General features: G+C 42.3%; 1 protein-coding gene across 1 annotated transcript in view; it reads right to left on the bottom strand.

Annotated features, from left to right (window-relative positions):
* Nucleotides 1-4144: 4144 nt before the first annotated feature.
* megf6 (multiple EGF like domains 6) overlaps nucleotides 4145-26717 on the bottom strand; it is a 75476-nt gene continuing 52903 nt past the window's right edge. Inside the window, exons 18-36 of the mRNA XM_063907371.1 lie at nucleotides 26140-26271; nucleotides 25441-25569; nucleotides 25237-25368; nucleotides 24504-24632; nucleotides 19947-20075; nucleotides 18638-18766; nucleotides 18255-18383; nucleotides 17449-17577; nucleotides 16320-16448; nucleotides 16108-16236; nucleotides 12133-12264; nucleotides 11656-11784; nucleotides 10365-10493; nucleotides 9355-9483; nucleotides 8398-8526; nucleotides 8092-8220; nucleotides 7064-7192; nucleotides 6851-6979; nucleotides 4145-6277 (exon numbers count right to left, since the gene is read on the bottom strand). Coding sequence (XP_063763441.1) covers nucleotides 6198-6277; nucleotides 6851-6979; nucleotides 7064-7192; nucleotides 8092-8220; nucleotides 8398-8526; nucleotides 9355-9483; nucleotides 10365-10493; nucleotides 11656-11784; nucleotides 12133-12264; nucleotides 16108-16236; nucleotides 16320-16448; nucleotides 17449-17577; nucleotides 18255-18383; nucleotides 18638-18766; nucleotides 19947-20075; nucleotides 24504-24632; nucleotides 25237-25368; nucleotides 25441-25569; nucleotides 26140-26271 — 2411 coding nt within the window. The 3' untranslated portion in view covers nucleotides 4145-6197. The remainder of the gene's footprint in view (nucleotides 6278-6850; nucleotides 6980-7063; nucleotides 7193-8091; nucleotides 8221-8397; nucleotides 8527-9354; nucleotides 9484-10364; nucleotides 10494-11655; nucleotides 11785-12132; nucleotides 12265-16107; nucleotides 16237-16319; nucleotides 16449-17448; nucleotides 17578-18254; nucleotides 18384-18637; nucleotides 18767-19946; nucleotides 20076-24503; nucleotides 24633-25236; nucleotides 25369-25440; nucleotides 25570-26139; nucleotides 26272-26717) is intronic.

Here is a 26717-nt window from a genome sequence, read left to right as displayed (position 1 = left end):
CATTACATAAAGCTGACACTTGTGTTTAAAGGGACTGACAATAAGTTCAAATAAAGATACAAACTCAGAACAACAAGAACATGCTGATTAATTTGCTTTGAATAAATCAAACCTTTGTGAGGAAAGGCAGGTTTATACCATCAACACAAGGAAATACAAAGTGTGAAAAAAAAAGGAAAATATTAATAGCATTAAGTTGACGTACTGCAGAAACACATGAAATTACATTTAAAAATATTTACAATGGCTATTTTCCTCCAATTTCAAATGTTTGAAGTTATTTCTTATTTAAATGGAGTTTTCCAACCAAATCACATTGCCCACAGAAAAAAACAATAATAATAATCAAGGCAAATAAAAAAAAAATCATTGCTGCAGCATGTCAGACAAATTAGAAATAAATAAAAAAGGTTAGAAATGTAACAATTTAAAAATCTCAAAAGATAAAACAGAACTAAAAGAGTGAAAACATAAAATATTTAACTATCTGACAAATAAAACACTATAGACGGGCTTCATTACAGCTAACACTGTATAAGTGGGGTCTTATTTACTTTTACATTGACATATTCAAAGTAATATAGATGTTAAATCTACAGTGAGAAGTTATAAACCTCTAAAAGTCAGTTTTTTTCATTCCAGTGTCACTGTGTGTGCAGTCTCCCCCCCCTCTCAGCCGGTTCGAAAGCAGCAGAGTTTTAAGTTGTGGTTTCATTCCTGTGTTTATTTTTCCCCCTGCAGGCTACGGGTCATTAGCGTTATTGATGGACACTCAGCGCAGACCAGGACAGAGCGGCGGGGGCACACGGTTTTAATATGACGGGTCTAATCAGGACAGGCGTGGTGGCAGCAACGTCTTGGAGTCTGTTGGTGAAATCATTCTTTGCTCATAGGGTGGATCAGAAAGTAGCGAGGATTTTGGAGGAATTTTAACTTAAAATGCACGCTTCAGTATCAGCCAATCTGATTAAATGAACTCTGTGATGCTCATTTTATTATACCAGTCATGTATTCATGTGCACTCACTTGAATCAGGGTTCTGTTCTGCTGGTTTGTCCACATGTTAAGCGCCATCCAGTGGTGAATGCTCTCATTGCACCCACTTAACTTCACCATACACATTATGATGCGTTCAAACACAGGATGTCTTCACACAGATTGAGTGTGGGAGAGTTCCCCGATACGCATCTTTTTGCAGCCTCGACATTTAACATTTATTTTTCCAGCCAACAACCTAACAAATGGTGCAGGACGTGCCGAAGTGAATTCCCCCCTCCCTCATTCTTTTATCTGAGCCGACAGCTTCGTCAGCTGGAGTTCAAAACACCGTGGCCTTCTGGGAGATCTGGTTCAACGCAGAGGGGCAGTAGTTATCTCTGGGACTGCAAACTGCAGCAGTTAAGTGATATAATCTCCCTTTGCAAAGAGTGGCTTATGCTTAATTACGGCGAAAAAGTACCCATGATGCGATCTTACCTTTTACGGGCTATTACATCTGCAGTTTGCTTCACCCTTCTCTCCCTCCATCCCTCGCTGCTGATGAGCCAGCATGCAACAACAGTCGGCCTTTTTTCCTTCCAAAAGCCTTTTTTTGCACAAAGAGCATCTTTGTTCAAGCGCCTGTAATAAAACAAAAGTGCCTTTTAAAGTGCTGAGATCATTTTGAGTAAAGCAAATGATGTCTGGATCAGCTTCTTTCCCTATGAGCATCTCAAATCAAGCAAAGGGCCATGCAAAGGGTGCACATACGGTTCCCAGGAAGTTTCCTAACAAGGTGACAGGACCTGAAGTACTTAAGTAGCAGCCATGATAAGAGATGTTTGAATTCTCTAAAGGATAGGAAGAGAGCTTCAGTGCGTCCTTTATTATCTCTTTTAGTTTAGGATTCACTGGACCATCCTTGACTAAAGGAAAGGAGAAAATGCTGTCCCACAATGCCTTGGGGCCGCAACGTTTCATTCGGCCGCTCACGAGAACAACAGATCGTGAGATACGGATCAAATATATAATACTTATTCAAACAGTTTCATACAATCAGACTATTAATTTGGATTCATGCCGAGTAATATGAGTGGAGGGAGAGTGCGAGCCCTCCTTTCCCTTTCCTTTGTTTATTTTATTAAATGACATGAAAATACATCTGAAGATACCGACCTTCTTCTCACCTCAACAGATTATCTGTTTGGTGAGTGCGGCCTTGGCCAGAACATTATGCTGCCTGGTGGTGTCCAACGTTCATCGGGTGTTTCAACCCTTAACACCTATTCGTTGGCGGGTTGGCATGGTTGCAAAATCCCTGCCCATCACCTCCTAGCTAAAAAAGGTCACCCACTCTAATATTCGTTGGACCGCCTTTAGCTTTGATTACGGCACGCATTCGCTGTGGCATCGTCTCCACGAGCTTCTGCAACGTCACAACATTTATTTCTGACCCTTTTCTCCAACATCTTGTATTGATGACGGGAGACTCGGACCACTGCGCAAAGTCTTCTCCAGCACATCCCAAAGATTCACAATCGGGTTCAGGTCTGGACTCTGTGGTGGCCAATCCATGTTTGAAAATGGTGTCTCATGCTCCCTGAACCACACTTTCACAATTTGAGCCCGATGGAACATGCCCCTGCCATCAGGGAAGAAGAAATCCACTGATGGAATAACCTGGTCATTCAGTATATTCAGGGAGTCAGCTGACCTCATTCTTTGGGCACATTGCTGAACCTAGACCAGACCAACTGCAGCAACCCCAGATCAAAGCACTGCCCCCCACAGGCTTGTGACCTTTTTTTTTTTGGGCCGGGCAGTGTATTTCCTTTGCAGGTTGGGCTTGTCAAACCTAGGTTAAAAAAATCATATCATTTTCACTGTCAATAATTATAAAGACATGATTATAACACCAAAATGATGCATGGGATGAAGAATCTAGATGCTCTTCCACAGCTTTTGGAGTCATTATTATGTCAGTGCAGTCAGATTCTTTTAGCACCACAGTTATCTTTTCCTAAGTCCCGATGGATCATACTTCAGATCTTACTATTTTTTCCTTGAGGTTAAGGAAAAGTGGTTAGGAAAATACATAGAATAACCCCAAACCCTAACCCTATTTTTTTTTTAGATTCCACCATAGCCACAGTTTGGCTTCCACCACAACTACTTCCTGATCTTACCATTAAGATACACATTGTCATGCCAGCTCTTCTTCGTGGCACGTACATGTGGAGGTCTGATCGGCGGGGCGGTGGCCACCCAGCGCTCGCTGGATGGATGGCCTCTCTGCGCCTGTTTGACTGGAAACAGGTGTGTGTCATCTGAAGATGAAGGCCCGGCCGATAAACATTATTGGAGAACATCTGCTGCTTGTCACAACACAGGGCGAGCAGGAGCGGCCCCCCATCCATCAGCCACACCGGAGAGAGTGGGTGTGTTGGGGTAGGGGGGGCTCCATCTTTTGGTAGCGAGACCGGTCGCCCATCACTCACCCCGGGGAAGCTGGGAGCATGTTCAGTCCAGGCACCTGCCTCTACCGGCCCCCTTCGGCCGATAGCGGGGAAAATGCTCCAGCGCACTTGAAAAATGCCTCGGGGAAAGCACGCGGTCACTCTGACACACACACACACACACACCACCAGTACACCCTGCTCAGGTGCCTCTCACACCCCCACACACTTTAGACTACTGTCAGGGAGGCCTTAATGCTTGACCCTTCTCTGGTTGATGAAAGATGCCTGGTAGTAGCCGTGCGTAGGAACACACACTGACATATCCATATCCATATCCACGCACACACACACACACACACACACACACACACACACACACACACACACACACACACACACACACACACACACACACACACACACACACACACACACACACACACACACACACACACACACACACACACACACACACGCACGCACACACAGCTCTCTCTGACAGCTGCAACCTCTCTCCACCTTACGCCCATACTCACCACACCCTCCCACCCCACTCACAGAAATCAATACCATGCAACACTGCATTCAAAACACACAATTCAAAAGTAGACGTTTAAAAGCAGGTGTTTTTTGGGGGGGTGTTAGGTACTCTCCACAGATGATAAAGACAAATGGACGCAATAAAGAAAAAAGACCAAGGAAAATAATAACAGTAAAATTCGAGTTTATCAATTTTACACAGACACAATGTCATAGTGTAGCACCACTGACAGGAAATGAGCACAGTAGGTTATGACTGATATACCTGACCTGAGATAGAATACAATTACAGTTTTTACAAAAAAGAAACACCCTTATTTAAATGCACAAGTGTAGCAGTGGTGATATGGATCTTTTCAATAATGTGCAACCATAAAAACGTGACTGGAAGTATTAACAACATTTGATGCTTGTCTATAAGAATCCAAAACTCTGTATCAGCTGCTGACTCAATAAACACAGATCTGAAAGAAGTGCAATGTCTGCAAGTTTTCCCTGCAGTATTTTGCGACCAGCACGCCACACTGCAATAAGAAAACCCACGATCAATGCTGATAACTGGAGAGTGTTTCTGACGCTGCTGGTAAATGGATTATGTTCATTCAGATACCATGAGCCATGAGATGTAACTTATGGATATCTTAAAGGGCTTTTGTAAAAGGTGTAGTGACAATGACAATAAGTTAAGGGGTCTTTTCTTTAAATAATAACATTTGTTTAGTATAATCTCTAAACCAACAAACCCATGACCTGCTTATGTCCTTTTTCTTTGTAAATGTTGGTCTTCTTTTCCAAGTTCTTATAAAAATTACCGTGTAATGCTTTGATTTTTTGGGTGGAATTAAATGACCTGCCTCTAACTGTGTGCACGTCCCCTTAAGTATTTAGTGATTTAATGTTCAACATAAGTTCATTTTTGCCTCTTTATCAACAAACAATAACATATTTGAGTTGTGGTTATTTCTCTTGAGAGGACCCATATGATAAATATCCTTTGTTGAGGTACAATTGACCAACGTTGAGGTCCTAACGAGGGGAGATTGATTCCACCTGGGTTAAAGCAGCCCTGATTCCAGAGCTCCTCTCTGATTGGCCACAAGAAGCAGGTGACAGGAAGTAAAAGGGTTCAGCCGACAGCCAACTGGTTTGTTTTCCACTCTCCAGAAACAAATGGAGGAAATGTTTTGTGTGCTGGAAGGTTTATTTGTCTTTAACTGAAGGCAGAGAGACCTGAGTTATAAACCTGATGAAGTGGTTTATGATTCTCCTTTTTTTTGCCTTCAAATAACTTTAGTCTCCACACTGGTCAAATCGACTTACTCTTATACCACATTACTTCAACAACAACAGGGTTATACTTTTTGGGGAAAAGATGCAGTTTTACAAAGAAATGTGTGAAATTAAGACATAGAATAAGTTATATTACACTTGATGAGGGTGCAAACACTTTCCTTTGCATGTTTTTATATGAATAGATTCTGGGTTTCTGGAGAAAAGGGAGGTCATTTAACAAGGTATTTGAACTTTGAGTGAAGAAAACAAATCAGAAATGAATTATAATTTAAAGACAAGTACATTTTTATATCCTAGAATTTGTCTGGGAGTCATTTTCAATATGCAACACCCCCTGCTTCATTATTTATGGCTCCGTTATTGGAACATTTCAGCTCAACTTTACTCCCTGTATGTGTATATATCTCACACATACTTTTCTAAATCTGTTTTAGAGGCATTTCAATTTTCTCCAGAAATATACTTCTGTTCTGCTGACCATCCACCTTTTTGTGGCCACATAAAAAAATAACAAATGTAGGTTGTAAAAGTTCTCCAGTGACAAGAATGTCTCAGTTACATGTATTGTACAAAATGCCCGTAAGAAAGAAACCTTAACAGGTGATTAAATGTAAAACTGGGGAAGCAAATGAACCGCTTTCCATCAGCAATACTCACAAATGTGATGAAGGTATTTGTGGGTTATTGCTATGAAGTCTGTGTTTGAATCGTAGACAGTCTGGGGTAGGTAGAGGGTCCTCTGAGGGCCCCCTCACATGCCAGGTCCAAGCTCCAGGCTCAGTGATGGAGTGCCAGTCTCTGACAGCTGAGTACCAGTTTCACAAAACCATAACTAACATCACCTTTACCAAGATGATCTGAGCAATGCCTCACAGAGCCGAGCCCTGCTTCTGAACGTCCACTCAGGAGTCTGCACCTCTGCTTTGGTTATGTGGTTTTGCTGCCCGCTCTTCTCTTTCTCTGGGACACTGAAAAGTTCAAGGGTGCCGGGGTTTGTTGTAGCAGCGCTGAAAAGAAGAAGAGGGGGGAAAAAAGAAGCAAGAAGACATCAGCACTATTTGAAAATGAAAAGCAAATGTTCTGGGGTTTGTGGAGGAGAAGTAACTGGTACGTAGTCTCCCGTGTGCTTGGCTTTGAGGAGGTAAAACGAAGACAGCCCTGAGCCCGACTGCGTGCTGGGCGCCGATTAAAATAACTGTCAGGAGACAGGAGCCGCTATTGGGGGAGACAGGCTGACACACAGAGTGATGGGGCTCAGCCACTCACACTTCATGACACACTATTTCACCAAAGCTGGTTCAGCTTTACAACCCGTGACCTGTGTGTGTGTGTGTGTGTGTGTGTGTGTGTGTGTGTGTGTGTGTGTGTGTGTGTGTGTGTGTGTGTGTGTGTGTGTGTGTGTGTGTGTGTGTGTGTGTGTGTGTGTGTGTGTGTGTTTGTGTTAAGTACATATATTTATATTCTGTAGTACATATTTAAACCCAAAGTCAATTCAAAGTGATTTACATCAAATTAAAAGCATATTATACAAATCAAATCAAACTGAAAAACTATAACAAAAGTGTGTCATGTGTTTATACCTTCAGTACAGGTGGGGCCCAGCCAGGTGAGCGGGCACAGGCACCGCCCACTCAGCCCCTCACAGCGGGCCCTTTGGGAACACTGACAGGGCAGAGAGCAGTCAGGGCCGAACCTGTCTCCACCACAATCTGGAAGGGAGGGAGAATTTAAGAAAAGTGGTGTAAAGGATCACAGAAACATTTTGAGATGATTAAAAGCGTAATGAGATCTACCCTTTTCACATCTCTGTCCCGTCTTTCCTGGGGGACAGATGCACCGCCCTGTCGATGGGTCACATGGGGCCTCAGCAGCACAGTCACATGACTCTCCACAGCTCAATCCAAACCTGCCAGACTCACACCCTGAAAACAGATGTATGGTTATACTACTTTAGTTATGAGCACGTTCATGCAAATTGCATCACCTTCTCCTACAAGAAAATGGCAAATTGGTGGACTTACTTAATTTTTTTGCTAGGAAAAGGTTTGCCTTGCACTAAAATCTACTTCTAGTTTTAGCCATAAAGGGGTTTATCAATAAACTGAACAATTAAGTAATATATAGACCTTTAAAATGTGATTATGAGCATAATAATCCCACTTTTTTATCTCCATTAAGTCTGTTACATGTGTAAATGCAAGGCTACATGCATGGGACTCTGCAGAGTCACATTAATATACACTAGCACAAACAAACACAAAAAAATGCAAGTGTGTACCAAGAACCAGATCCTTTTTCTCTCACACACACAGAGATAAGAGCCCGTCTGTGGAGCCCGTTGCTGCCTTACAGCTGCTCTGCAACGTTCAGTCGTATCTCCTGCTGGGACTGAAGTGGCCATTTAGGCGCTCACACTGCGGCTGGGAGCCCGGCAGCAGGCAGGAGGGCCCACGGATGTAACAGGAACGCATTAGGCAGTGGGGAAACACCTGTCTCTCATCAAATAACCAGGCGGCATGTCTGCCCACCTACCTGCTCGCCTGTCTGTCTGCCTGCCAGGACACACTCACACTGCCTTGGTTTTTTGTATCTCTTATTCATGAATGCTCATATCTGTCTTATTGCAGCTGTGCACCCAGATGTTTTTTAATAATATCCACACACTTATTAATGTTCTGTGTTGTTTCAATAATCATTAGATATCTTATTTGTAAATTAACATTAGTTTTGTTCTATAAAAAGGATATCAATTGAATTTGAAATGACTTTTGACACATACTGCTCTTTTTAAATGTGTGGATGCTTAGCTTTTGATACTCACTCCTTTCACATTGTGAGCCATGGTATCCTGGTGGACACACACATTTGCCTGTCACATGATCACATGTCCGCCCGGCTTTACAGTCACATGTTCGCGCACATTTCACGCCAAAGAACCCAGATGGACAACCTGAGAGAAAGACATTGATTCAGTTTAAGGATACTTTCAGCATATGGTTATTATGTAGTATTCTTTCATGTCACAGACACGTATTTTACTAGGAGCGCTTTTACAGAGGTGTCAGTGAGGCCCCTGGTAACCCTATCACCAAGTTTCTCTTTGTATTATGAGTGAGTGTGTGCATACTGTGTTGACAGGAGTGGCCGTAGTATCCAGCAGTACAGCCGCAGGTGCCGGTGAAGCGGTCGCAGGTCCCGTTGTTGAGGCATGGACAGTCTTGTGCACAATCAAACCCATATTTTCCCTGTGGACAGGCTGCACACGCACGCACGCACACACACACAGACAGACAGACACACAAACACACAATATACGCATTAACACTTAGCTGCAGTTATGAAGGAACGGAATGCAACATGAAGATTCAGAAGAAATGTTTCCGTGGGATTACATTGCAAATACGGTCCATATACAGACAGAAGTTCCCTAACTCTGATATAATGGTTGAACTGGCTGATTGTCAACAGACTTGTGCAGGAATGAGTCCTTCAACCCTGAAATGAGTTAGCATTTCTGCACATTTTCCAAAGTCAATGTTTTTTTGGATGAGTTTTTGGTTAGATCCCTCAAGAAGCTTTAAGAGTGTTTTGTTCTAAAATACATGAGTTAATACCCCAATCTTAAAAGTGCACTATTTAGCATATGGTAAAAAGGGATGCATATGCTAACAAATGTCTAAATGACTCTACCAAACGTCACTACGTGCAAAATTAGACGCCTTTAGCTGAGCAGTGGCTGCCTGAAGTCATGTGTAGTTGAATTATAGGATGAAACTTAAACTATTTTTATTTTGCATGGATGCGATTACGCTTCAAAACCATTATAGTTGTCTCATTTCTTAAGATCATCTTGCTGAGAGCGTCCCGTTAGCACTCTATCGTTACCATTTATTAGTCAAACTGAAAAGAAACGCAGGAAAAAGGGGGGGGATAGAAGTGTGTTAAAAATCATCTAATAGTCTAGAAAAGTTCCAATGTTTAGAAAAGTTGTTCTCTTCCAGTTTTGTTGTTTGTTCTTGTTTTTTAATTTCCGATGTCCCATGAACAGTGGTGATTGTTCTCTGTTGAGGGTATGAAGTCGTACCAGAGTCACAGCGCCCTCCGGTCCAGCCAAGTCCACATTTACAAGACCCGTCGATGGGATCACACAGACCCCCGTTCTGACAGCCGCATGTGTTCCTGCACTGCAGGCCATAGCGCCCCCTGGGACATGCTGTAAACACATTCAGAAAATATCAGGAAAAGACCAGAACTTACACACACTCAGACATGCACGCTCACAAGCACGCTCACGCTCACACACACACACACACACACACACTTATATACAGGATTGCACTAACCACAGTCATGTTTATTTAAGCAACAGTTCATTAAAGAGATGGCAAAGTGGTCTCATTTGGCACTGATATAAAAGAATAATCATGTTTCTCCGGGTAATTTCGATTGGGAAAACAATAAGCAAGCCGTCTTTGATTTTCCTGTTTATTTATTTGCTTCCTTGCCAGATCCAGCGATACGGAACAGAGAAAAGGAGCTACTTATAGGTCTCTGTAAACATTCAACAAGAGGAACATAAGAGGAGGTATGTCCAAGTACATGCAGGACGCTGAAGAAGAGAACATTTAGTGAAAGCATTGATGGAAATCCCCGCTTTGCAATCCAGCTCAATTGCTGATAAAGGGGAGAGATTACGAAACGCTGAGTCCGTCTCCCCGGGAAAACTGCCCTGTTATCATCTCGGCCTCACACGGCGGAAGTGGAGAATTTGTTACTTAAATATACACTGTAAAATGTTAAAAAATGCTCCCTTGTTTCAGTGGTTGCTTCTCACTTTCTAGTTAGGGCCTACTATTTCTGAGAGCTCATTAGGGCCAGCCAGTCCCACTGATGCATGGCAGGCTCTCTGAAGAGAAGGGCAAACGATAAAAGGCTAAAGTTTGATATTTCTTTTACAAGTTTTACTCAAAGTTTTACAACAGATTCTTTTGTAATTCGCTGAACAATGATTTATTCTTGCCTCCAAACTCTTTCAGTAATAAAGTTCATGATAAAAAGGTCAATACTAGGACTGGTGTGTCATCATGGCGTTACCTTGTTGGCAGGACTGTCCCATCCTACCAGGGGCACAGCTACACCTTCCAGTAGCTGGGTGGCACTCCCCTCCTTCCCCACAGGAGCACAGCTTAGCACAGTCCTTCCCATAATACCCACTCGGACAGCCTGTGGAAATAAAAAAGTATTCAATCACACAAAACTTCTTAAGATAAGTATCTCCAGTTGGTTTCCTCGGTCATGTTTGATCAGATTGTTTACAAGAAGGCTGAGATGACTAACACTCCTTAAGCATTAACTCCAATCCTAAAGAAGACAGCAATGGGAAGGAGAAATGATCAATTGTTTGATTAAACAGTGGGACTACTTCAGGCCGTACCTCATTGACTGCTGTTCACTTTAGCTCCTGATTGCTGGATAAAATACAATACAGTTTCATGAATCATGGATCACTCAAGTCAAATAATTGGCTCGATAAATATTGTTATTATGGTGATGCTAACCCTAACATGAACCCTAACCCTAACCCTGGGGTCAATGAGCATGGGTGGATCTACTCTACTCTACTTCATTTCAACTTAGATAGTTAACTTTTCTGCCAAATTAACTTATAACGTGCCCTCAAAAATACAAAAAATAAAATACCTCCACTCAATAAAGCCATGCTCTACTTCATAACTGTAGTGCTGGTGTCAAAGCAAGTGAATTCTATTTGAGTTTCAACACACCAGCTAAGTGTTTAGCACCAATTTTTGATAGCTGGATTTGTGTGTTTTTTGCTGTGAACCAGAGAAGAATCGGAGGATGAAACCCTCTTTATTGTCACATACATGCACACAGCAGAGCACACACAGTGAAATTGGTCCTCTGCATTTAACCCATCCTAGTACTAGCAGCAGTGGGCAGCTAACGTGCAGCGCCCGGGGAGCAATGGGGAGGGGGGATTGGAGATCTCTGGTGCCTTGCTCAAGGGCACCACAGCAGGGTGCACTGGGACCTCTCCAAGTAGCAGTCCACTTTCCATATTTCAAGTCTGTTCGGGGACTTGAACCGGCGACCCTACGATTCCCAGTCCAAGCCCCTACTGACTGAGCCACTGCTGGACTAGAGTCTACTACACTGGTGCTTGTGAGTCCGTGATCCGGGCATTAGACACGACTCTATGTGTATTTCTTATGACCGAAGGAAGCTCAGTGCTGTGTTTGAAGTTGTTTGCATGAGCAGTTGCAACACCACAGGCCAAACGAGCATTGCAATGATAATAAAAGGGTGCCGAAAGGCTCTGGTTTTCTTGCTGGAGCGCAAACAGGTGCAAGATTTCTTCACTCACGTAAGCTGCAGTCAGCCCCAATGAAGCCAGCAGGGCAGTAGCAAGTCCCAGTCCTGAAGTCACAGCGACCACCATTGGTGCAGCTGCATCTGGACTTACAGTTAGGCCCAAAAGTACCTGCTCGACACCCTGGAGACAAAACAGGGAGGGCAAGGTCATCTTAATGAGATTTTCTATGAGAACTAGCCGATAAAAAGTAGGTTTACAAATACAAGTTGTTTGCTTTGGTGTATATCGGTTCATATTAAACACACTGAGATGAATTAAGTTGTAAAAATAAAACATATTTACACGAAATACAAACAAGAAACAAATTACTCTTATAAAAAAGGTGCAATATATCAGTAAATAAGAATTTTAAGTGGACTTTGTGTTATTTCCTTGCAATATATACCATCTCCCACATTTCCGATTTAACTAAATGCATATTGGCACATGCCTCATACTCTAACAGCAGGAAATCATCAGGGTTCTTACGTATTTCGCAGCGTGCCCCGTAGTATCCGGGTAGGCAGCTGCACTTCCCCGTCACAGGATGGCACTGCTCCTGGTCTCCTGAACACCGGCACATCTGGCTGCAGTTCATCCCGAACATGCCAGCAGGACAGGCTGAGAAGACACATGCAGAAATCCTGTCTGTTACATAATACAACAGATGGAGTTACTTAGAAAGGAGTGGTCGAATAAAACTGCAATCTAAGTGTATATGGTACACGGAAAATGGTCTTTGAATTTTTCTGGGCCAAAAATAATAGATAGCAGATGTGATAAGATACAAATCGATAGTATATACTGTACACATGATAGGGTTAGGATACAGTACAGAACAGTACAGTACAATTAAGTACGATGCACACAATACCCTACGTTAGCATATGTTAGCATACAGTATATGATACGATACAATTCCACATATACATTACATTGCACTTCACTGCTTGTTTTGCACTTTTGGTTTGATGCTAACTGCATTTTGTTGTCTCAGCTCTCTTGGGATTAAAGACTTAAGACTGACTAGTTCCCAACTGAGTGCGCCAATCTAAATGTACTAAATAATCATGGGATATCCAATTTATATTCCCTGCTCGGGATCTAAATAAAAAAGACAAAAACAAACCCTATTTATGTTTTCTCCCTTGGATAACGGAGTGACTGGTAACTAAATCCAAAAACTTTCCCTAGTGTCCAAACCCCGACGGACGCAGAGGGACATTCTTTCACACACCCTCTCTGCATACACACGTAAACGCTTATAACGAATGGAGTCCACACACAATCAGTCATAGCCAACAAGATGAATCTGTGAACTGAACATGTTTTGGGGTGAGACCGCGGCACTCAGTCAGGCAGCAGCAGCAGGCAGCGCGGGGGACAGATAAGAAAAAGGACTCCAGACTAAAGAGGCAATTACGGGGCTGTCATTATGCATGTCTGCCTTCCAAAGGCCCTTATCCGCCGCCGAGGAGACAAAAACAATGCCTTCTGTTTTACTTGGCAACTGGTGTGTAACATTTATCAGATGTCTGGGGAGTGTGTGAGGAGAGGAAGGGAGCTGAGGTGGTGAGGAGGGGGGAGGTAGAAGGAGTGTTGAGTAGTGAAGCTGCTTGTATAAGGGTACAGTCTACAGAATGAAACATTAGCATAAAGCCCTGTGACAGTGAGGCTTTAGTGCCGGTGTGGAGTGCATTTCCTGGAATGGAATAAATGGTAATCTTTCCCAGGAGGAAGACATTTTAATCAGTATTAACAGAATGATTCTTGTTGATCACTCCACTCCCATGATGCCCCTCCGTCCTGATGGGAGTGCTGTGCGGCGGTGTGACAGTGTGTCTATCAGCAGGGCGCATATGTCAGCTTTTACAGTGGTATGCAAAAGTTTGGGCACCCCTTAGGAAAACCACTGCATCAGTTTGTCACTTGCTGAGCTTTTGAAGCAGCAACTTCATTTTAACATATGTTATACCTTATGGTAACAGAAACATCTCAGTAGTGAAATAACTTTTATTGGTCAAACAGAAACATGTTTATGTGCATTCAAACAAAAATAGGCATGTGCATAAATTTGGGCACCCCTAAGAAATAATTCCATTAATATTTAGTATTGCCTCCTTTTGCTGCAATAACGGCCTGTAGACGCCTCCTGTAGCCACAGACAAGTCCCTTAAGCCTGGCAGGTGGTATTTTGGCCCATTCTTCCACACAAAACGTCTCCAGTTCAGTCAGGTTTCTTGGCCTCCGTGCATGGACAGCCTTCTTCAAATAAATCCATACATTTTCAATGATGTTAAGGTCTGGGGACTGGGATGGCCATTCCAGAACATTGTACCTGTGCTTCTGCATGAATTCCTTGGTGGATTTTGATCGGTGCTTAGGATCATTGTCCTGCTGAAAAATCCAACCCCGGCGTAGCTTCAACTTTGTGACTGACTCTAGAACATTCTTGTCAAGAATCTCCTGGTACTGTAAGGAATTCATGTGGCCCTCAACTTTAACAAGTTTTCCAGTACCTGTGCTAGCCACACAGCCCCATAACATGATAGATCCTCCACCAAATTTTACAGTGGGCAACAAGTTCTTTTCATTGAATGCAGTGTGTTTTTTTCGCCATGCATACCTGTTCATGTTATGACCAAATAACTCAATCTTGGTCTCATCTGACCACAGTATTTTGTTCCAAAATGCTTCTGGCTTGTCCAGATGTGCTTTTGCATACCTCATGCGACTCTTCTTGTGATTAACACTCAGGAAAGGCTTTTTGCACATCACCCTTCCAATGAGCTCTTCCTGGTGCAAAGTACGCTGGATTGTGGAACGGTGAACAACTACACCATCAGCAGCCAGATGTTGTTGTAGTTCTCTGGAGGTGGTCTGTGGCTTCTCTGTGACCATTTTCACCATCCTTCGCCTGTGCCTTTCCCCTATTTTTGTCGGCCTACCACATCTTTCCTTCACACGGACTGTTCCTGTGGCCTTCCATTTCACAACTACGTTTCTGACTGTGGAGACAGACAGTTTAAACCTGTCAGATAATTTTTTGTACCCTTCTCCTAATTTATAATGTTGGATTATCTTAGCTTTCAGGTCAGTGGAGAGTTGTTTTGAGGTCCCCATCTTGCCACTCCCTAAGAAAGAACCTAGGCCAGGCACAGCCAGCTATTACCTATGTTAAATAGCCTTTTTCATGATTGGTTCCACCTGTCTTTGTAATTGAAGGTCTAATGAGCTAATCAAAGCAATTTTGTGCAGCAACCTGTCAGCTATAAATCCGTACAGGTGTTGAAATGAATGCTATTTATAAGGGTGCCCAAACTTTTGCACATCCCATTTTTTGCATTTTATTTTATTATAATAAAACTATGTAATGCTACCCTAAGAATTTTGGTCTGGAAAACACTAAAACGTCTACATCTTTGTAGGAAAACAAATGTTGTTGCTGTGATCTTCTATTATAAAGGAAAAGCAAATTGTCATGAAATCTCAGAGGGGTGCCCAAACTTTTGCATACCACTGTAAATGCGTGACAGTGACATTAGCCATGTGTCGAGGCTTTCTCAATAACCAGATATACACACAGGGGACACTGGCTAGATACCACATGTAGGAGCCAAGATACTTGTGTTTATTATTTCTATTACTATCTTTATGGGTTTTTTTATTTGGTTATCCCCACCGACAATTGTCACCACCTGTTGTATGCCATGGTTTAATAACAAAGAGGGTGAGCTGACTAGACCAATTTTTAGATGACTTTGTTGATTATTCGATTTGTTTTTCCATATGGACTTGGCTTGGGAAACAGAAGGTCACCGGTTCAAGTCCTACCAAGGTATCCACGAGCAAGGCACCATTCCCTACACTGCTCCCCAGGCAGCCCACTGCTCAAAACACTAGGATGGGTACAAATGCAGAATGTACATTTCCCCTCTGTGGGACGATAAAGGGTTTGTTCTTGTCGTTCTGATTGGTCAATTTGGACATTCCAGAAGTTGTTGACTTTCGCTAATAGACCATTGCTAAGGAGTACAGACTTGGACGGTTATGGAAAATCTGGATCAGTGCTGCCGTCATTTTAAGTTACGTTACCAGTTCTAGACGTTGGTACGCAGTGGAACAGAACTTTCTTAACTTAGAGGAAGCAATACAATCAATGAAATCCTTTTGAATCAATATTGTGAATCAAGTCGGTGGTTTATTTAGTAGCCGGGTAATAAGCAAGGTTAATGTGCAGAGAGGTGGTCATTAATGAAAGGAGAACACCAACAGGGTGAGCAGGGTCCTGACACGAAGCAGAGTGTGTTCCTTTTTCATTGATGAGCTCCTCGCTGCACATTATCCTTTACTTAGGGGAAGTTTAGTTGCTACACCACATTTCCAAAGATGTAAAGAATTGCCTTTCACAATCGCAACAGATCTTATTATTTTTGCCAAGATAGAGTTCCTTTCCATTCTTACGTTTCTCACAGCCGGGCCCCGTGAGTCCGGCTGGACACCCGCAGCTCCCCGTCTCATGGTGACAGGACACCCCGGCCTGGCATTGACACTGCTGGGCACAGGAAGCACCGTAGGACCCCGGAAGGCAGTCTGAGAGTGGACAAACATCAGTCGTGTTCAAAGCAGGCCACTTGAATTTCCGTCGCAACTTCCTCTGTGCTTTACACACTCACGTTTGTCACACCTGGCTCCCCTCCAGCCTGGCTTGCAATCACAGCGGCCCATCACATGATGGCAACTGGAACTATCGACACAGTCGCACCTCTGCTCACAGCGCTCTCCAAAGAATCCCTCAGAACAGGCTTCAGACAGAACACACACAATCAGCATACAACATCTGAGAGCAACACTTATTTTCTAAACTTGACTTTTCTATGCTTATTTATCCAAGGCTTATGCAAACATTGTTCAGAAATGTTAACAAATGCAGCAGAGTAGAAATCTCTGGGTTGCAGGTTGACTTTAAAGCATATTATATCTCATACTCTGTGTGCTGCTCAATAGAAAGTGTAAGAAAATGCTTCATAACAACTGCCTGCAGTAATCAGGCTTGGGGGTTAACAGATTACATGTAACAGGATTAAGTAATCAGGAGCCAAAATGAAGAGGACTGTCTCCCCTAAAGTCACATTAAGAAGACGTAATCATATCACCCTTACGTTTTTAGAAATGAGGATTATTAGCAGGATTACAATGTACAAAACATTTAAAAATACAGATAAATACATTAATGGTGGATGTCATTTATGCTCGTTTCTTTCTTGTGAGGTGAAACTAAACTGAACATAATTTGTACTTTTCTGTAAATCCAGCCTATAATTTAAGATTGTATTTACTATTATTATTATTTCTTTACACTTATTTGATCCTAAACATCTTGGTTTCTTCTTTTCTAAGGATACATTGTTCTGTTGTCCTACATAATACACTTGACATGTCTTGTTTGCATCCTTTAAAATACAATTCACTGTAGTTTGCCATATACTCATTGTCCTAAGTGTCTTAGCTTTTAATGTTCGTTGTATATTTAAGTTTACATTTGGTGTAAATATTAGTATTTTATTTTTTAATGCTAAATAGTTTCTGAAAAATAATTGTTATCTTTATATTTTTGACCTACTTTACAACTTGTTTTCTTATGCTCGCACCACCAGACACCAAATACAATTCCTTGTATGTGTAAAAGTACCTGGCAATAAACTAAATTCTGATTCTGATTGCATTGGAAATTGAGGCAATCCAAACGTAATGTAAAGTAATCAGGTTTTCTTTTATACTGTGATTCTCAGATTAGGAAGTCACCTGACTGACAGAGGTCTCCTGTCCATCCAGGCAGACACACACATCTGCCCGTCTCTCTGTCACACCTCCCTCCACTCGCACAGCTGCAGGTCTGACTGCAGTCCTCTCCGTACCGCCCCTCCTCACACTCTAGGAGAGAGGGAGAGGAGACCTCAGATGGAAGTTGCACTGAAGTTGTGTTGTTCTCTCAGGTATTGTTTTCAATCATTAACATTACACACCAACAGATCCACATGTCCATACCCACCATGGCAAGTACAATATATATTTATACAAATACAAATAATAATGCTGAAAACGAAATGCATTTAGATGCTCCATTCCTATTGGTCACTTTGTCATAACAGATCCTTTTACTAAATCAGTTGTAATCTGTATTCTCCGTCTTGATTTGATTCCTGATTAAAAATACCATTTTACTTTAGTAAAGAGTGTCAGTTTTTTCATTATATTGTGAAGACTCGGTACTGGTGTGTGTTGCTGCTCCAGAAAGCATGTAGGTGGAGTCAAGGCCAGACTCATCAGAGCAGATGAGGATCACCTGTAGCAGCTGGCTCACCTGTATTTAAGAGAGCTGCAGACCATGCTCTTCCTCTCATTGTCATCATGCCTCATACCGGGGACAGTCCACGTCGCCACATCTCTACAGTTTTCAGTTTGGTTCATTTACTGGCAACTTTTGTGTGAGCTTTTGTAGGAGCCAATTTGTTACAATAAGGATTTCCTAAGATGGGTATATCGATCCCTGATTAGGATATTTTTGTCCCTTAGTATAATAATTCATAGAAGGTCTCTGTGGGACTCACCTGACTCACAGGTAGCTCCTCTCCAGCCGGAGGGGCAGGAGCACTGACCACTGACGCTATCACAGGAGCCTCCGTTTCCACACAGACACTGACCAGAGCATTGATCACCGTAGTATCCTGCAGGACAGGCTACACACACACACACACACACACACACACACTAGTATAATAATAACTTGTATTAGCTAATCTGAATCTGTAAATTAAATAAAGCTGTCAGATAAATATTTTACAAAAATGGGTCCTAAAATGTGGTGAAGTGTAAAGAAGAATAACATTAACATACTCAGGTAAAGTACACCGTATTGCCCTTTAAGAAGACAGCTAGCCATATTTCTGAGATGCTGTGTCGTGCTGAGGGATGAGCAGCTGATGATACTCACGCAGTTGGCAGCGGACTCCGGTCCAGCCGACCGCACAGATGCAGCCCCCGCTGACGTGATCACACCTGGCCCCGTGCTCACACTCACAGCTCTGACTGCACCGCTCCCCAAAAGTACCCTCTGGACACTCTACACACACAAACACACACTCATTATTTACTTGAAGTGCAGCAAATAAGACAAACATGGCATTTACTCAGCGTTTACTCCAGTACTGCACTAAGGTAGACAATTAAGGTACTTGTACTTCAACTGAGTATCTGCACATACCGTGTATTTTCACCCTCCTGCATTTAGAGGCAAATATTCTTCTTTTAACTCAACTACGTTTATTTTACAGCTTTAGTTACAAGCTAGTTTGCAAATGAATGTATGAATACCACTGTCAAAAAATACTGTGTTCAAATTAGATAAAAGTACAGAAGAATTATCAGCAAAAATGTACCAAAGTATCAAAAGTAATGCAGAATCATTTCTGTAAAATTGTAAAAAATAAAATTCTAAAAACATTTTTGGATGTTGTTTTTCAATCTGGAGTAAAGATCAAATACTTAATGTATTAAATAAAAACAAACCACGTCATTTATTTAAAAGGTAACTATTACCTACTACAAGTACCCTATTCATTTTTTAAATGTAGTGGAGTAAAAAAACTATATTTCAAGTAAAGTACAACTATTTTTAGATTATACTTTGGTTCAGTACTTGCGTAAATGTACTTCTCACCACTGCATATGAGATCAGAAAGCTAAAGGAGATTTTGGGGGGCTTTTTTACACACTCTGTTAACTTAATGATCAAAGTCCAAGATGACATTTGGAGTCTGAGAGAGGAAAAGTGCACTAATGACAGAGATGCATCATTAAGTCATGCGAGTGGCTTTCTGCTGACTCTGGCTCTTGTAGTTAGGACCACAAAACGGCTGTGGCAAGAGGAAAAGTCTTGAGTAAAAGTGCCGAATGACAGAGTTAGAACTTTAGTGGGCATTTCACTGGATCCATTAAAACAACGGCATGAAGCTGTAGCATGAGAGCAGTGATTGGGTAGCTGCTAAAGAGGTATGCTCTGCCTAATGTTGATCGCTGCACACAAACACGTGGGTGCATTTATCTAGAATAGACCTCAATTAAACCCACGTGAGCCTGAGGGCACCCTTACCCATCCCTAAAAAAAAGTCATTGGCAGTGTCTCATTATAGAGATAATTGTTCACAAACACATCCTAGTTGTGTTTTAAAGAGAGGATGTCGTGATGGGCTGCAGTGAAGGGCCTCCCTCACACCCCGTTTTAATGATGTGGCTTCCATTACCCAGAATGCAGTGTGGTCCTGCCCAGCCGGCGGTGCAGAGGCAGCCTCCTGTGATGTGGTGGCAGCGGGCACCGTTCCTGCACTTGCACATCTGGCCACAGTCAAGACCGTAAAAGCCGTCCGGGCACACTGTGGGCCGAGATAAAACATCCCACTGGTTAGAGCTGGCAGCTGCACAGAAGAGGAGAGGGAAACGTTCGGATGCCAACTTTCTTTAAACTTTTTTCTCTCCTCTCCTCCTCCTAATCTCCCTCTCTGTCTTACCACCTACTGAAAATACCGATATCAAATTGCAGCACCACGCTGCGGCGGATCATTTGTAGAGCGTCTGCGTTCGTTAAGTGAGCTCATGGCCCACATGTGCGATGGATCTGGGCCACATCAAAGTCCACGAAGGCGTGTAGGTTATTCCCTTTTAGGTGAAGGAGGGGGGCTGCAGAGAGCTTGTAATTAGAACACCTGCTGAGTCAACAGGCCCCCACCAATACCAAACAAAGCCAGGTTACTGTGCCCCACACATACCTACAGTATCCACGGAGATGCCGGTGTCTGTTTCCCATTCTCCCGCAGACACAGAGCGAGTGTTTAAGTGTGTGAAGAGTCAATTGACACTCAGGGGAGTTTAGTAAACATGGAGGCTCCCCTCCACTGCCAGAAGCAAGAGGATGAATGAGCTTTCCATTACTGGGAGGTAAATATTGTCTATGGGGGAAAAAATGACTGTTTATCCAAGGCCTATTTTTTTCCATCCTACAATTTGTCACCAAAGAGGTCAGCTCATGATTAATAGTTATTCCTGTTTCTATTAATAGGTTGGATGTCTGATTGACAGCAGACATTTCTCTCTGTTTTCTGTGATGTGAGAAAAATCTTATGAGGGTTTGAATAGTTCCCCAATTATCTCGGCTGCCAGCCGTTTCTCATTTCATTTATACACTACCTCTTCTATCTAAAAAGAAAAAAGCAGTGGACCATGTGACCAAAGGAAGCCACAAATTGGCAGGCCAACACAAATGTGTAACTCGGTGGTTTTATGTGTTTTAAATGCCACAGTATTCAGGGTGTTTCCCTTCAGTTAATGCATCTCCTGCTCCAACTGATGATGCCGTCCACTCCTCCGTTTACTCCCCGAAGGCCTCAAATTGGGAAAAAGTATCCTTCCTGCTCAGCACTTTCTGGCATCTTCCCACGCTGCCAGCATGACGTCTGTGCGAGCCTCTGTAGTGGTTAGGGTGTTATTAAAGCCATCTCTCTGAGGATGCTGTCATTTAAACCCAGCTGTACATTAGCTCTTTGGTACAACCGTAGCAGAATCACTGCTTTATTGTCTGCTGTTTATTATTATGACAGCGATTGCTGACACCATGGCAACATCTTTCATCTTAAAAGTTTCAGGAATGAAATATTATTTAGTCAGACTGACACAGGTACGGTGGCCGACAGGGGCAAACACGTAACAACACTTCCATTAGGAGAAAGTTTCAATAACAATACAAATATAAAAACACAAATGTGCCTAAAATACATGCAGATGAAGAACGACTTCACCATCTTGACACGGGGGACACTAAAAAGTGATGCACACTGCTGGGACAGGACGTTCTGGGATTATAAAGTTGGCCGACTGTCTCTGTGACCGGACACTGATTTACGATGCCCCGCGTACTACAGAGGTGGTATGACTTTCTGGGCCTTACAGTAAATCCTACACTTACTTATAACATGTGGCCTCTTCAAGTCAAAGGACTATAATCAAGAACAAATATATTACCTTCTTAAGACTCTTGGACTGTTTGAGTGTCTTTCCGTTCAATAAAAACATCACAACGATGAGAGGAATATAATCTAAATGAAGGGTTTGCGATGGCAGGACGCTTGAAAGAGACTAAATGTCAGTTTTAATGGCTGAATTTATCATGTAAGCGGTGATTCCTGCTGATATTATTACATTGCTAGCTAGCTAACAGACTCCACCAACAGTGACAGTTGGACAACTTTATAATCAACAAACGTCACCAAACTATCCGGTCCAGGCTGTGTGCATCACTTTTTAGTGTCCCCGTTTCCGTTTTGTTTTGAGCTTCTTGCACCGTCTTTTAATGTCCAATGTTTTGCAGTGTTTCATGTATGCAGTGCTCCAAAAACGTTGCACATGTTTCGACAAGTTGGTGAAGATGTTTTCTTCTTTTGCGTGTGTTTTGGCACCTTTGTGTTTTTTTGAAAATACAGCTAGTTTCTCCTCTAGCCGTTGTAGCGCGTTGGCACAGGTCGGCCACCGTAGTACACAGGGGAATCTATGATGTTACAAAATAAAACTTCTTCAATGAGTGATGTTGCCCTTTAATAAGGTCTTCTTCCCGGGAACAGTAATCAACTCAACATGTTAAAGCACTTTCATAGTTTACTACAGCTCGCTCACACACACACACACACACACACACACACACACACACACACACACACACACACACACACACACACACACACACACACACACACACACTGCAGTAACTCTTCACGGGATATTCTGACACTTTATTATTTGTTTATGCCAGCAGGGGGCGACTGGTTTCCATACTAACCACAGAGCAGCAATCTGTCATCAGATATTAGGACAGTGTCTGCAAGGGTTTGTAAGTGAAGACGGTTCACTGAGTCTTTGTTTATGGGCTAGGCACGGAGGATTCAGTCCACCGCCACACACACACACACACACACACACACACACACACACACACACACACACACACACACACACACACACACACACACACACACACACTGTGCCATCGCTGAAAGACTCCATCTCCAGACTAAATGAGCTCTTTAAGACAGGAGGATTATTTCCAGATCCCTGGTTGTGTAAGAGCCACTGCTGTCAGCCCATAAAGCAGGTCCAGGGACCACACAGCCAGGAGAGCAGGCCATAGAAACAGAGCGGATAGAGAGGACAGAGAATAGAAACTTCCTGGTGCCATTCACTGAAAGAGGGTCAAAACAACAACAACAACACAAACAACGGCTGTTTTCTGCGACAATACCGCGGATGTTAAAAGCCAGACTTCTTTTTACTGAAACTGTTTTGATGCAGACATCAAAGCTGCGGACCAGAAAACGAAGCACGTTAATTGAAGAAGTGGTCTGGTGTGAGGACCCATGTCAGCACAATAGCTCGTTTCCTCCGACATAACTCGAGCATCAACCACAATAAAGCTTTATAAATAAAACTCCATTAGTTATTTCCATGATAACATTATAAAAACCAGCCCACCTAGAATCAAACGCTAAAGTCATGTCTTTCTTTTTTTAGATCCTGGGGAACAGATGAGACCTGGTCCTTCTCACAGCGCAGGCCTCTTCCTGACTCTCTCCTGGAGGAAGAGGCCCAGCAGAAGACTGAGAAACTGGACACCTCTGTTTGAGCAGAGAATGCCTTCAGAAAAACAGAATCTGGTCGGAATGATAGCCTTATTTCCACAGCGACGTCCAATCAGAGTGACGTCTGCGTCTGAGGCCGTTAGACTGTTATGACTAGCCCTCTGGTCTAGTGTGACACGGTCGTGATTTACGATGCCCCGCGTACTACAGAGGTGGTATGACTTTCTGGGCCTTACAGTAAATCCTACACTTACTTATAACATGTGGCCACTTCAAGTCAAAGGACTATAATCAAGAACAACTCTATTACCTTCTTAGGACTCTTGGACTGTTTGAGTGTCTTTCCGTTCAATAAAAACATCACAACGATGAGAGGAATATTAGCTTAAATGGAGGGTTTGCGATGGCAGAGACTACGCCTGTGAAATACGGTCCGTCGAGCCCAGAATGACGAATGCAAATTATATCTTGGGATTTGTGTGGTTTGAAAATGGTTTTGCACATGACATTACACGGAGAATCTGATGATTCATAACCTCTGAGTGATGATTCGCTCAAGCCTTGGTGGAAACACAACCAATCTGAAGACTGTCCTGCAGCGCCCTCTAGTGTGCAACGAGGAGAACGTCACATGCAATGGAGAGGAGGGTCCTTGGTTTTCAGGAATAAATAACACAATGCTATCTATTTATAAGGTGTTATACTTAAGGGAAGGGCACTAATTACATATTTAAGTCACTATATAAAGAAATATGTGGTCACACTTGGGTCCTTTTCAAGATTTGATTACTTTCAATAACATGTCTTCTTTCAGACTATGAGAAAAAACATACAAAATATAACTAATGCTTATTTTTTATATTGTATAGAAATGTTTTTTAATACAACAAAAGGTTAGCAGTAAATAATGACTGACGTTTACATATATTAACATCAACTTTTTATTTATAGAACATTTTAGGTGGACAAAATGTTAAAAAATGGGCAAGAATTTAGATTTTTCTGATTGTTTTTGATTCACTTTCCTAACATTTAATAGAAACATGATTGCTTTAATGTCAGTAATCAACTCTGGAAGTTCCAAGTTAATAATTATTAGTCACAGTTTTACAGAACATGCACATTTGGTAGCATCAGGCGTGATAAAGAAGAGCATCAGGAACAAAAAGGAAGTCTTACTTTTTTCACAGTAGGTGCCGGCGTATCCAGGTGAGCAGGTGCAGGCTCCGCTCACATGGTCGCACAGCGCTCCGTTCTCACAGCGGCACTGCAGCGCACACCCCCGCCCATAACTTCCACTCACACACACTGACAGGAGAACATCAGGGAGTGAATCACATAAAGACAGATTTAGCGAAACGATATGTTAAATCTTAAACTCTAAACCAAATGCAGTCTTGGTCCCAGCTTTACAACAATAGTGTGTTTAATTTCTTTTCAATAATCCTGAACAATTTTGTCAAATATTGTACTCACATTACATCACTGCATTTACATTTTAAATAAAAAACGGCAACCATTTTGCACACATTAATAATGTATATAGTATGCTATGTTTATATTTGGTTTCATAAGAAGATTGAACTATTTAAATACAGTTTATTCTAACTCTGACTCATTTGTATATTTTATTCTGTATATTCTATAAAGGAATGTCTTGTGTTGTCATTTAATGCTAAGTATAGCTCCTAAAGTTACATACAGAACGTTTTTATGAACTATTTACATCTCTTTGTATTCAGTTTTATTCCAAGTCCTTAGAAAAAGTGCAAAAATGACTGAAATAAAACTAAACACACTTGAAAATTCAGGATTGTGAATGGGTTTAAAAGATGTTATACGCAGCAATTACCCCATGGTGGCAGTGTGTCCTAAAATGTGAAGCTCTGAGGTATTTAAGAAGTTCACTCACTCCTCTCACAGTGGTCTCCGGTGAAGCCCGCCTCACACACACACCGTCCGCTGACCGGGTCGCAGCTCGCTGAGATCTCTTTGCACTCGCAGGTATTCACGCACCCTTGGCCCCAGTAACCAGATTCACACGCTGAGAAGGTCAGCAACAGTTAGAGATATGTTTGATATGATTTCGACACTGATCATTTATCACACTTCTTACCTGCTGCACAGTCAGGGCCTCTTTTGCCAGGAGGGCAGGCGCAGTGTCCGGTCTGGGGGTCACAGGCAGCCTCATTGGGGCAGGAGCAGCTACCTGCACAGCCTGGACCATGGAAACCTGGGGGACACTCTGTGAACAACAGGGGAATCAGAGTGATAAACTACATTTATACAGCTGTTTCAAAGTCTCTTTAACACTATACAAGTCAGCACTCACTCATTCACACACATTCATACAAGGTGCTCAAGTCACACACATTCACACATGGGCCAATCAACTTTGGGTTAAGTAAAGTAATTGCAGGGGCTGGGGATCCAACCACAGACTGTTCAGATTGGAGGACAACCACATAGCATCTGCTTCTAACTCTTAAATAATCTAATGATATATAAAGCAAATCAGTCAAATAGAAAACCGTCAAATGAACTATTCAATTATTTTTGGGGAAATACAGAAAAAGTACTTGTTTTTTTTATTAATATTATTTTTTAAATGCTAGTTTTTAATACTTGAAATACTTGTTTTATTTGTACATATTTAATTCTTTTTTTCATGATTGAAAATTCATTCAAAAAGAACAGTTGATAAAAGTGTGAATTTGTTTGTTTAATGAAATTGAAAATAAAAAGTCTTGAATAAAAAACACAAATCTCATATAAAAGGTTTTTCCTTCTTGGACCTCATTGGATAATAACTCACCATTTTGGCAGAGGCTCCCCATGAAGCCCGGTCTGCACTCACACACACCGCTCTGCTTGTTGCAGGATCCTCCATTCTCACAGTGAGGACAAGCTGATTGGCACTTCATCCCCCAGAATCCTTCAGGGCAGGCTGCAGAACACCCAGTATATGTCAGATTGACCGAGCAATAAGCTACTTATGTTAGCTATTCCTCAGTAAAGTCCTACAGCCACTTATGCTTGAATGTTTTTGGACGATCCCCAGATTAAATGGTGGATAAGCTACAAGGGAATTAATTTGTTTTGGAGAGGAAACAGATTACACACACACACACACACACACACACACACACACACACACACACACACACACACACACACACACACACACACACACACACACACACACACACACACACACACACACACACACACACACACACACACACACACACACATACCCTGGTGTTTGTGTTGGAGACTAGAAATGCTGAGGTCACTAAGTTCACATTTTCTTTTGTCTACCACAAAAGCTGCAAACAAACCTCCACACAATGTCTTACTTGCGAGAAGTGAAGGTACAGGAACAAAAATGTT

The sequence above is a fragment of the Eleginops maclovinus genome, chromosome 18, assembly GCF_036324505.1.
Source record: "Eleginops maclovinus isolate JMC-PN-2008 ecotype Puerto Natales chromosome 18, JC_Emac_rtc_rv5, whole genome shotgun sequence".
NCBI classification, from domain to species: domain Eukaryota; kingdom Metazoa; phylum Chordata; class Actinopteri; order Perciformes; family Eleginopidae; genus Eleginops; species Eleginops maclovinus.
The sequence above is the reverse complement of the archived record's forward strand: the minus strand, read 5'-3'. Positions and strand labels throughout refer to the sequence as shown.